Below are 13,012 nucleotides of genomic sequence, written 5' to 3'. Positions count from 1 at the left end.
TCCCCTGGAGTTGAGCACGCAATGGTGCGGGGGGGGGACCTGGAGGGGGGAGAAGCTAGGTTTCTCGGGGGGGGGGGAGGGAAGAATAGGCCCGCGCCCTCGGTGCTGCCCCCCCCCCCGAGGTCCGTCTAGGCTAGGCCAAGGAGGGGGGGTCCGCCGGAGTGTCCCCTCCACCCTGCGGCCGCCTGCGGCGCTTTGTCCGCAGCCTTGCTCGGTGACAGTCCCGGCCCGAGACAGCTAGAGACTACTGGGAAACCCAGGGCTCCTTGCTCCCTCCACAGGCTTTAACGGAGCCAGAATCGGGTTCTCTGTCCGCCCCGAGCCCGGGCTCCGGGCGCTCCTCATCGCCGCGGTTCCCGGACTCTCGGAACGTCGACGCCGAACCCGACCGACCGGCTCCTGTGCCTTCCTTCCCTCCCAGGACGCCACCAGCTCCTTCTCCTACCCAGAAACTCTCGACGAAATGCGCCATGACCATCGTGCCGCCGCTGCCGCCGCTGCCGCCGCTGCCACCGCCGCCGCCACTCGGATTTCTACGTCCTCTCCCGGCCACCCCCGCTCGTCTCCTCTGTGTAAACACGGACCCGGCCCCCAGCGGCACCCCTACCCTCCTCCTCCTCTTTCACCGCCGCCGCCGCCGCAGCTGCCTCTGTCCCCGAGGCCTGCTTGGGCGCCTCCAAGGCGCATGCGCCACCTAGCGGCCATCGGGGTCTCTGCAAGACCGCTCACCCCACCTCCTCCGCTTCGCGCACGCGCCTCCGTTTCTCCTGTCCAGTTCCCCGATCGCTTGCGACCGCTCTTTCCCCTTTCCCTTGGTGCGTTTGATAGTGTCGGTTGTGTCCTCCTCGAGCTCTTCCCCCTCCCTTTTCTCAGGAACGCGCGTGCTCGCGGGCTTCCCCCTAGAGTTCTAGGTAGGGAAGGATTGGGAGGAGAGGGAAGTTCGCGCGCCGCAGTTGGGGGAGGCGCCTCTCTGCCGGCCTAGCTCCACGGTTCTGTCCCTCTGTTCCTGGCCCTCCACCCTTCCCGGTCTTCTCGCTTCCCCGGCCCCGCCCCGGCGAAGAGGAAGGGGCCTGAGAGGGCCGCCACCCGACGCCGGGGACCTCCTCCCATCTCGCAGCCTCCGGACTGGGCCAAGACCAGGGCTCAGTCTCGTGCCGGCAGATCTGGGCCCCGAATGCTTGTCACCGCCCAACCCCGGGTTGCTTGCCAAATCGAGGAAAAAGCGAGTTTTAACGTGACTTGGCCCAAGGGAGAAAGAAATCTGCCTTTCCCCTTGTGCTACAAAGGTAAAATGAATTTCGATGTGTTCCTTGTTAGGATGGTGCCCCGAAATTCACCATTTTCCTGAACGTTTCCTACCGTAGAAGGAAGGGGGAGTTCCAATAGGAAACCCAGTGTTCAAAATTAACAATTCCTAGGACCTAGAGCAATAATTATATTTTAGCCCTGGTTAGAGGCTACTCCCTACCCCACCCCCTAATTTTCTCTATACAGCCTCTAATATAAGTTTGTAGATGAATGCTTTTATCCGATATTCATGGAACTTTATTTTTTAATCATCAGAGGGAAATTGCTTAAACCTTTTTTTAAAATAGTACTCGAATGGCTCTCATGCTTCTGAAAACATTTACAAATAGTAAAATATTAACAAACTGAAAAAGCCACACCTAATTCAGGTAAAGTCAAGCATGGAGATGGCCTTTAGGTGCCCCATAATCTAATTTATCAGCCTAGAATTGTCTTTCTTCATACCAGGGAAATTCCAAGGTAAGAACCCATCTAGAATACCCTGCAATTACCCATGGCCTAAAATTCCTAGCACTAAAAAAGATTATTCCAGTCATCTTGTAGATCTATAGGAAAAATTACAAAGTCCAAATGAGTGCTTTTGTTTAAATTATTAAAGTGACCAAATTTCAAAAAAGATAGTATTTTGTCATCAATATGTGGGATAAATAGCATAAGCAAACTTTAGAAAAAACACTATAGTTAGCTAGGTCAGGACATTAAAGTAGTACCACAGATATTTGAAGTTCCTCTTCACCTCCTCCCAAAACAAAATAAAACAAAATCAATATACATATATACACATATGTATATATACACACACCTCAAATTTATTTAGACAACAACAAGCTTGTCTTTAGAAAAAGAAAAATGTTAGAACTGAGTGAAAGCCTAAAGAGCAAACACAAAGAGATTTTAACTTCTCCCCCATGTTCTTTCTTATACCCTCCTAAAAAAAAAGGTGGTAGATCTTAAATCCTCTGAGATTTTCAGTGTGGTAGTGGTCTGTAGCTACTTTCCCAGTACCAATTCACATTGGCATGTTGGATCCCCATATGCCCCACCACCACCACCATTCTAGGGATAGCCCTAAAGGATTAGAGATAGTCTTCTAATATGTACTTCATGAACCCTACTAGTGTATTTCCCCCACAATGATTATCAATTGTTTCCAATTAGTAAACTAGATTTAATAAACTTTTAAAAAGAGGTATTTCCTGAATGTTCTTTTCTTCAGAGATAGCCCATCAAGTTCCTCTCAAGCACATAGGGGTTTTTTCTACTGAGTTTCTTAAAGAGCCTTAAAATGTCCTTTCCTTATTCTCCCTTAAATGTCCCTTGGAGATTAGATCCTTACTCATCAAATTGCTGATAGGTTTTCCTTGATAGGTCAGACTTAGGATAAAATAGGCAACTCTTCTCTTTTTGGAAAGAGAATAAAGAATGGATTTGAAAGGGGTATAGTAATAATTTACCTGATAGAAGAAACAATTTAATAATTTGCCCAAGTAACTAGAAGGAAAAAAATGCAGTAGATAAGGAAGAACCCTTAAAATGACCAAACATCCCAAATATTCCAAAACTGCCCTTTTTTAGAATACTGTCTTATTAAGGTCAGAGTGTGAGAAAGAGCTGTTCAACATAGAATAATACATTTGGTCACTTTGTTATTGTTGTTGTTCAGTCATGTTGGACTCTTCATGATCCCATTTAGGATTTTTCTTAGCAAAGATAATGGAGTGGTTTGCCATGTACTTCTCTACCTCATTTTACAGATGAGAAAATTGAGGCAGAGGGTAAAGTGCCTTGCCTAGAGTCACACAGCTAAGAAGTGTCTCAGGCCAGATTTAAACCAAGGACTTCCCATCTCCAGGCCTGGCACTGTGCTCCCAGCTGCCCTAATTTGATCACTTAATAATAAATGTATTTTTACATTAAGAAGCAAAGTAGATAAAATCAGCTTATACAACACAGCTATAATGTTCTCAAATTTGTAAGTAGACTTAAGGTAGAAGATTATTGTGTTCTTTATTAACTGGTTTACTTTATTAAACATTCATTAAACAACCATATTGAGAACATTGGTCCTCTTTGAAAAGGGTGAACAATATATCAGGTAGGCAGAGTACTGTACTAGGCACAGGAGGATCTATCAGGCAAGAATGTTTTAAAATGTCTTTATTTATAAAGTTTATAAAAAATAAAATTTATTTTAAAAAATTAAAGGCCTGTTGTATGCCTGGTAGTAGAGATACCAGAAAACCCAAAAAACTCTATACCTTTAAGGGGTTAACATTTTGTCTGGAGAAATAACATATACACACATAAGTGATTACAAAATATAGGAATGGAGACTGGACCTATGATTTCGTTGCTATAGGGAACTCATAGATGAAAAGCTCCCTCTTCCAGTGCAGATTGTTACTTTTCTAAAAATTACAATCTTACAGAGTTGCCTAGGGCAATAGACATGAGGTTAAATAACTTGCACAGGGTCACATAGCCACATGTCAGAGACAGATCTTGAGCCTACTTCTTCCTAGTTCTAAGAGCAGCCTTCAATATATACTACCTGTCCAATACATGATTATAAGAGTAACTGTAGAAGTACAATGATTTGGCAAATGATTGAAAATAGAGACGGAGAATGGAGAATGAAGAATGGAAAATGATTCTGAGCTTGTATGGCTAGGAAGATAGAAGATGGCAATGCCCTCAACAGGAGTTTGCATTTTGTCCTATTAGCAATAGGGAGCCAGTAGAGCTTTAGGGAGGAGGGAGTGAATTGGTGAAATTTGTGTTTTAGGAATATCACTTTGTCAGCTATATGGAGGATGGATTGGAGAAAGAAGAAACGCTAATTTGGAGACTATTGCAATAGTACAAGCAAGAAGTAAAGAGTACTTCAGTTAGGATGGTGACTTAAAGGAGAAAAGAGAATATGATTATGAGAGTAACTGTAGAAGTAACAAGATTGAGCAAACGAGTGGAAATAGGGATGGAGAATGGAAAAAAGGAAGTTAGGGAGAAGAGATACAAAGATTAAATAAATTGTCCCCTTCCTCATGAAGCTTTCCCTCTGTGAAGGGAATATGACACAAACACAAAGAACTCAAATACTAAGTGCTAAATTCATAAGAGGTGTAGATCATGAGCTATTCATGGTCCAAGGGGTGGGGTTAAAGGGCATGAGAATCTTTATTGACTAAGCAGTGATGGGCAAGTGATGGCCTGGGAGCCAGATGGGGGGGGGGGGGTGAGGGTGGGAGGGAAATGAAATGTTCTATCTGGCGGGGCGTTATTCCTAATCTGATGAATACAATGAGTAAGATACAATACAATGAAACTTTGAAAGAGTTGCCTTAGAAACAGACTGACAGATGAGCATTTCCTTTCCTTTGGCCCCCTCTTTAAAAAGTTTGCCCATTGGGCAGCTGGGTAGCTCAGTGGATTGAGAGAACTAGGTTCAAATCCGGCCTCAGACACTTCCCAGCTGTGTGACCCTGGGCAAGTCACTTGACCCCCATTGCCTACCCTTACCAATCTTCCACCTATAAGTCAATACACAGAAGTTAAGGATTTAAAATTAAAAAAAAAAAAAAAGTTTGCCCATCACTAGACTAGGGGATCAAGTAAGGCTTAATACAACAGACAGCAGTGCAAAGGAAGTGGACAGACTTATGTCAGGTGTCTACCCACTTTGGCTAAATCAAAGCATATGTGTCACTGTTAATTACACAGAAGACTACTATTTCAAGTAAATCTTCACAAAGCAATCTTTTCTGGTTCCTTTCTCCAAAACACCACTATAATACATCTGCCTTGAGATACTTTTTACAACATAATTTTGAGAACAAAATAGCTTAGCCAAGTTCTTCTTTTTAACTATATCCAAAAATTGCATATTTTTTTCTTGCTACTTCCCATATATCAGCAAAGACTACTTCCTTCATTTATTAAGAACTATCAACTATAACTTCCTCCCAAAAAAGTTGCTAAATCCTTCTACTTCCCTCTTTAATATCTTATTTTTATCTTTTATTTTTTCCTATCCCCTTTCTTTATTCTTTCTCACAGCTTCTCTCTTGGCATGCTTATATCCATTGAGGAGCCTATCCCATTCCACCTGCCAACTTTCTTTTGTAATAATATTAACTTCTTCTCTCTCTCTACTAGCAGCAATGCAATGATCCAGAACAACGCTGAGGGACTTTTGAGAAAGAAAACTATCGACATCCAGAAGGAGAACTGTGGGAGGAGAAACACAGAAGAAAAACAGCTGCTTGAACACATGGGTTGAGGGGGATATTATTGGGGATGTAGATGCTAAACATTTACCCTAGAGCAACTATCAATAATATGGAAATAGATCTCCATCAATGATACATGTAAAACCTAATGGAATTGCGTGTGGGCTACAAAGGGTGGGGGGTGGGAGGGAGGGACATGGGGTTTGAGGAAAGAACATGAATCATGTAACCATGGGAAAATATTCTAAATAAAATTAATTAATTTAAGAAAATAAATTAAAAACCTTTTCTCTGATATTGCTTCCTTCACCCTTCAACATCATCGTTAGTTTACTCAGTAATATTTTACCTATGTCTTTTTTCAAAGTTCTCCAAATTGGGTTGAAAATACTAACTAGAGATTTCTTTTCTATCTCTTTCATCTCTTGCTCCACCACTCTTGTCTTCTCCATTCATCACTACTTTGTTCTAATCAGTATAAGTTTCTGTCACTTAGCTCTCAGCTTTCCACTGGGTTCTATATTTATTAAAAAATGCATTAGCCCATCTATACACATGTATGCATACATTTTATTCATATGTATGCATATACATATGAATGAAGTAAAATCTCATTTAACAAACTGGTTAGGGCCCTTTCCACTTCAGTAAGCATGCCTAGAACAACAAACTTTCTAATGTAAATCATGGGCTTTGTCTCTAAATAAATCTATGTGAAAGAATTTACTTTTATTCCAGATCTTTGATTTTGTCTGGTAATTAATTCCCTGTGTGGAAACTCCCTCCACAGGTAATTTATGCTATTAGAAAGTTGCCTAAGGTACACTCATAAGTTAAGTGACTTCCCATGGAGTTCACACATATAGTATGTCTCAGATGCACAATGTGAACTACAGTCTTCCTGACTCCAAAGCCAGTCCTTTTCTTGATTAACTGTGTTACTTTTCATGAAAGAATATTTATGATCTTGTTTTTTTACTTTGAAAGCTTTTTTGGTTTTTGCCATTTATTAGCACTTGTTATATACTAAGCACTATATTAGGTCCTGGGGATACAAATGCCATCTAGAAACTGGCATTCTACTAGGATGATACTACATGCAGAAAACCAGCTAAAATGGAGTAGGAGGAAGTAGTATATTCTAGCACTCCCCATTACTACCCAACAAAGATCTAAGAAGAGCTTCAGACTAAATATTGATTAGAAAATCCAACAACAAAACACAGCACGTCAGTTTTCTAGCCTAGAAAGCAGGAATAGGAAACTGCACTTCCAGTTCTAGACTTAGGATGGGACTTGTAGCAAGGTTTAGGCCAACCTGGAGCTATTTTCAAGGACAAGGAATCTAAGATCTAAAAGGGTGTGGACCTGATCCTATATATCCTAAGAAAACGGGTCAAGTAGAGATAGTTTAAGAATCAATGGAAAATGAGAAAGAAGGAGGTATAGGAGTTCCAGATATCACTAGAAAAGCAGTCAATTTAATTTGATATTGTTCAAAAGAAAAGTTGATTATAGGAATAGTCTGTCTAAACATTTATTATATGCCTACTATGTGCAAAACACTGTGCTAAGGACTAGGAATATAAAAAGGAAAAAGAAAGATAGTTATTGCCCTTGAAGAGCTTATAGTCTCATGGGGAAGACAAAACAAAAAAAGGAAACTGAACAGAGGGGAGGGAAGGTATTCTGCGTGAGAAGCATGACACAGAAATTCAGAGAAGTACAGTTGGATACACCTCCTCCTTAAATATCCATTCTGGAAGGAGCTCTCCTCTCTCCACTCCAATGAGAGGAATTGGGGGGTGGGGGTGGGGGGAATGATAGGAATGATAGGTACTGAACCGAACAGATTAGGAAACAACATATAGAAGTTATCTGGCCTAGTAGCATGATGTAAGTAAGTAAGTAAGCCCACATACTTCAGTTGCTACAATAAGAACTTAGTGATTCAATGAAAACTGCTAGGAAAACTGGAAAGCAATATGGTAAAAATTAAGTTTAGGGCTATAAAGTCAAGATTAGCTCCAAATGGACATGTGACATTTACAAAAAGGTCCTATTATTTATTACTGAATTAGAGGAAGAAGGAAGAAATTTCCCTTCAGGTTTGTGATTTTGATTCAGTTTTATAAGACAGTCATTCCCCAGTTGGTAGTCAAAGGATATGAACAAGCAGTTACTAAGGGAAGCTATCACTACCTATATAAAAATGCTCCAAATCACTAATAATTTAAGAAATATAAATAAAGCAAATCTGAGGCACCATTTCATATCTATTAGATTGGTAAAGGTGATAAAGTCAAAAAAAAGGACACCTTGGAGGGGCTTTAGGAAAACAGGCACAATGATATAAATGTTGGTAGAGCTGTATCTAACCATTCTGGAAAGCAATTTGTTACTCCAAAATTACTAAAATTGTATATACTCTTTCACCTAGCAATACCACTTTTCAGTTAGGAGTAGCTTGGTTTATGACTCAACTCAAACACATATTGCATGACTTTGGGAAAATCAGTTTACCTCTCAAAACCCATGCAACAATCTCAAAACATTAAGTTACAGAAAGAATAGTATTTTATAGGTGGTATTATCTGATCCTCACAATTTAGCACTATTAGGCAGTTTACAAAATATTATTTGATCTTATGAGATAGGTGTTATCACCATTTTCAGTTGAGGAAACAGAGAGCCAGAGGGTAAATGACTTGCTGGGGTCACTCAGCTAATAAGTGGGTAAAAGCTGGATTTGAACTTGGGCCTTCCTGACTCCAGGCCTAGAACTCTATCCACTCCACCAATGACAAACCACACTGATGGAGAAAATGTTTCTAGCCTAGGAGTTTCCTCTGCCAGTAAAAGCAAGATTAGAACTCCCTCAAATAATTTACACAATATTTTTACTCACAACCTTCCAAAATTACTTTATATTTATTTTGGCAGGCCTGATCAAGAGATTTTGATGGAATGACACAAGGATCTTTGTGCTGGTCATCAGAATGAGGCTGAACTGAAGATGACTGGTGCCTGAGAAGGAAGAGGGGGAATTTGTTGAAGGCCCCTCTGTAGCCTATAAGAGTCAATTATGGGACTGATTCCAACTTCTTTGGATCCTTCTCTCTAGTTTCAAGTTTTCCAGAAAAAGGTGGAAAGATTTCTTTCCCCTTTTGTTTCCAGAGTCAATAATAGCATCTTTCAACAACTGCAAGTGGAGACCCCTAAACTCTCTTATTCTTGGTCTCTGCTATTTCCTTTTATGAGCGAGCACAGGTCATTGACTAATGTCCTGAGAAATTTCTGACTGGCCTTGGGTTTTTACCTTGTGAATATAGAGCTGCTAAATTCCAGAGTGAAGCAAGCACCTACTGCCCAAAATGAAGAAAGTTGCCTTAAGAGCAAGCTTTTAAAAAACAAACAAACAAAAAAAAAAACCCACACCAACAGTAGGATCCTGTGGCTAAAGAACTAAAATTACACCTGGGCTCAGCAGGAAATTCTGACTTTGCCAACTCTCCATTGGAGAATTGTTCAGAGCAAGTCAGAGAATGTGAAACGCCTATTTAGTAGTCCCACAAAAGAATGTATAGTGAATTTGATGTGCTATTTGGACACTGGAAGTGTGATGGAACTAAGTGTTTCTGTTTTATGAATTTCTTTATTCCCATCTGTGGGTCCTCTGCCTCTCTTATAATGTGTGATGGCAAAAATAAATGGTTAACTCCTATTATATATTAGGCGCTTTTGTGAGCCACATTTGGAGAAACCTTAACTAAAGGTAAATTTTGTTTTAGAGATTTCATTAAAGTTTTGCTCTGTGGCGTAGACAAAGCCTCAGAGAACCTGACTCCTCTGGGGTCAGACTTTCTACCCAAATGAACCCAAGTCTACTTCTGTTTTATGAATTGCTTCTCCTCCTCCAATAGGGTTAAAGTTTGGAAAGGGCAGCAAGGTGGCTTGCTGGATAGTCAGAAGGTTCAAATCTGACCTCAGATATTTCTTAGCTGTGTGACCTTGGGCAAATCACTTACCCCCCATTGCCTAGCCCTTAACTGCTCTTCTGCTTTGGAACTGATACTTAATATGGATCCTAAGATAGAAGGGAAGGGTTTAAAAAGGAGAAAAAAGTAAGCTCTGTAGGTATAGAAATTGCTTTGTATTTTTGTTTTTATGGCCCCAACATCTAGCACAGTGCTTGGTACATAGTAGTAACTTGATAAATGCTTATCAAATTGAATTGGAATAGGCAAGCATTGCAAGTATTGTAATTTTCATTTTACCGGTTAAAAAACGGAGGCTTTCAGAAGAACCCAGGCCAAACAATGTCAAACTCATGATTCTAAGGCATATGTCTTCAAACTTTTTTTTTTAAAAACCCTAACCTTCTGCCTTAGGGAGTTAAGTAACTTGACCAGAGTCACACATCTAGGAAATGTCTGAGGTCAGATTTGAACCCAGGTCCTCTGGCCTCTGGTCCTGGCTCTCAATCCACTGAATCATCCAGCTGTCCCATCTTCTGACTCAGTTTTTAATTCTCAAACTGACTCTAATAATCCCAAGTACATCCTCTAGGTTTTCTGGCCAATGTCTTTATTATGACTCCTCCAACCAATAATTCTTTCCTATAAGGCTTCATAAAATATTTAATTTGAAATTCTTTTTGTACTTGTCATTTATTATTCATAAAATCATAGATCTAAAGTGAGAAGAGGGGCAGACCAAAGATGGTGGAGAAGGTACAGGGATTCAACTGGTTTCTATCAAATTACCCTCCAAAAAGCAATGATATGATGCCTCAAAACAAATTCAGGAATAGCATAACCCACAAAAAGACAAGGTGGAGTAATTTTTCAGCTCTGAAAGCAGCTGCACAAAAAAACCAAAAGCTTGGAACAATGCTCCCTTCACCAGTCACAAAGCCCAACTTTAAAAATGTTTTAAACTAAAGAAAAAGTCAGGAAAACAAGCAAACAACAAAAAAAGAAATTCAACATAAAAACTTATTTTGGTGACAGGATAGACTCAAACTTAAAGGGAGTTTTGGTACTGCTCCATCAAAAACCTCCAAGAAAAAATATTAATTGCTCTCAAGCCCAACAAAAAATAATGGAGAAGCTATAAAAGGTTTTTAAAAATCAAATAAGAGAGGCAGAAGAAAATGTGGAAAATTCAATGAGACTGATACAGGAAAATAATGAAAAAAGAATCAATAGCTTGATAAAAGAAGTACAAAAAATACTGAAAAGAAATTAATATCTTAAAAAACAGAATAGGCCAATTGTAAAAGAAGCACACAGATCCAATAAAGAGAAGAACTTCTTAAAAGCAGAATTGGTCAAATGGGAAAAGATAAACAAAAATGCACTGAAAAGAAAAATGTGGAAGATAGAATTGGCCATATGGAAAAAGAGGCACAAAAATTCATTGAGGAAAAGAATTATTTACAAAGTAGAAATGACCAAATGGAAAAGGAGGTACAAAAGCTCATTCAAGAAAATCATATCTTAAAAATTACAATTGGGCAAGGGGAAGCTAATGACTTTATGAGATCTCAAGAAACAATCAAACAAAGTCAAAATAATGGAAAAATAGGAGAAAACGTGAACTGTCTCATTGGAAAAACAAGTGACCTGGAAAATAAATCAAGGAGATATAATTTGATAATTATTGGACTACTTAAAGTCGTGATTAAAAAAAAAGAGCTTAGACATCATCTTTCAAGAAATCATCAAGGAAAACTGCCCCAATATTCTAGAACCAGAATAGAATATTAAATATTCTATTCAAAATAGAAATTGAAAGAATCTATTCATCCACTGCTGAAAAAGATCCCAAAAGGATTACTCCCAGAAATATCATGGTGAAATTCCCAGGTCAAGGAGAAAATATTATAAACAACCAAAAAGAAACAATTAAGGTATTATAGAGCCACAGTCAGGATAACAAAAAACTTAACAGCTTCTACATTAAAGATTTGGAGTGGGGGTGGTTAGAATATGATATCCAGAGGGCAAAGGAGCTAGGACTTTAACTAAGAATCACTTGCCCATCAAAACTAAGCATAATCCTTCAGGGGGAAAATTGGGTATTCAATAAAACAATGATTTTCAAAAATCCCTGATGAAAAGACCAGACCAGAGCAGAATGAAAAATTGGACTCTCAAATACAAGGCTCAAGAGATTCATAAAAAGGTAAACAGGAAAGAGAAAGCAAAAGACATTCAATAAAATTAAACCGTGTGTATCACTATATAAGGAAATGATTCTCGAAACACCAATGAACTTTGTCATTATTGGGGCAGTTAGAAGGTGTATACATAGAGAGAAGAGAAGGGTGTGAGTTGAATATAATAGAATGATATAGAAAGTTAAATTAAGTCATGAGAAAAAAGAATGCATTGGGAGAAGGGGGAAGGGAAAAATAGAATGAGGCAAATTGTTGCAAATATAAGAGCATTCACCATGGAGAAGAAGATGGGGGAAGTAGGGAGAAGAGCATGTGAACCCTTCTCTCACCAGAATTGACTCAGGGAAGGAAGAATATATATACAGTCAATTGGGTATAGAAAGTTGTCTTACCCTACAGGTAAAAAATAGGAGGAAAAGGGGATAAGAAGAGTGGGGCTGATAGAAAAGAGGACAAATTGGGGGAGATAGAGATCAGAAACTAAACAGGGGTAAATAGGATGGAAAGTAATACACAGGAATCATAATGATGTAAATTTTTTTACAAGTCCCTTTTATAAAGACCTCATTTCTCAAATAGATAAAGAAATAAATTGAATATATAAAATGTGTCATTTCCCAATTAAAAAATATGATATGAACAAGCAGTTCTCAAAGTAATTAAAGCTTCCTATAGCACATCCATCACATTGGCTATTATAACAGAAAAGGAAAATAACAAAACTTGGAGGGGATTTGGAAAAGCTGGGACATGAATGCATTGTTGGGGGAATTGTGAACTGATTCAGTCATTCAGCAGAGCAATTTGGACCTATGCCCAAAAGGCTATATATAAAACAGTACATACCCTTTGACCCAGCAATACCATTACTAGGTTTGTATCCCAAAGAGATAAAAAAAAAAAAAACATAAAGGGGAAGGACCTATCTGTGCAAAAAATATTTAAAGCAGCTATTTTTAGGAGGCCAAAGATGTGGAAAGAGAGGGAATGCCCATCAATGGGGATTGGCTAAATTGTAATATATGATTATAATGGAAGACTTGTTCTGGAAGAAGTGACAAGCAGGAGGAGCTCAGAGAAACCTGAAGGGACTTGCATGAACTGAGGCAGAATGAAATGAGCAGAACCAGGAGAACACTGTACAGTGACAAGAATAGTTTACATTGAACAACTGTGAATAACAGCTATGCTCAGCAATATAATAATCCAGGACTATCCCAAGGGATTCATGATAAAAAGTGTCATCTACTTCCATAGAAAAGGAACTGAAGGCAGCTGGTAGCTCAGTGGA

The 13,012-nt window shown here is 39.4% G+C and overlaps 1 protein-coding gene across 1 annotated transcript in view; it reads right to left on the bottom strand.

Annotated features, from left to right (window-relative positions):
* Positions 1 to 558, bottom strand: part of FCHO2 (FCH and mu domain containing endocytic adaptor 2) — a 145,586-nt gene extending 145,028 nt beyond the window's left edge. Inside the window, exon 1 of the mRNA XM_044663019.1 lies at positions 446 to 558. Within this exon, the coding sequence (XP_044518954.1) occupies positions 446 to 478 (33 nt within the window). The 5' untranslated portion in view covers positions 479 to 558. The remainder of the gene's footprint in view (positions 1 to 445) is intronic.
* Positions 559 to 13,012: the final 12,454 nt, after the last annotated feature.

Source organism: Gracilinanus agilis, chromosome 1, assembly GCF_016433145.1.
Source record: "Gracilinanus agilis isolate LMUSP501 chromosome 1, AgileGrace, whole genome shotgun sequence".
Classification (NCBI taxonomy): Eukaryota; Metazoa; Chordata; class Mammalia; order Didelphimorphia; family Didelphidae; genus Gracilinanus; species Gracilinanus agilis.
This window is presented reverse-complemented; position numbering and strand designations above follow the sequence as displayed.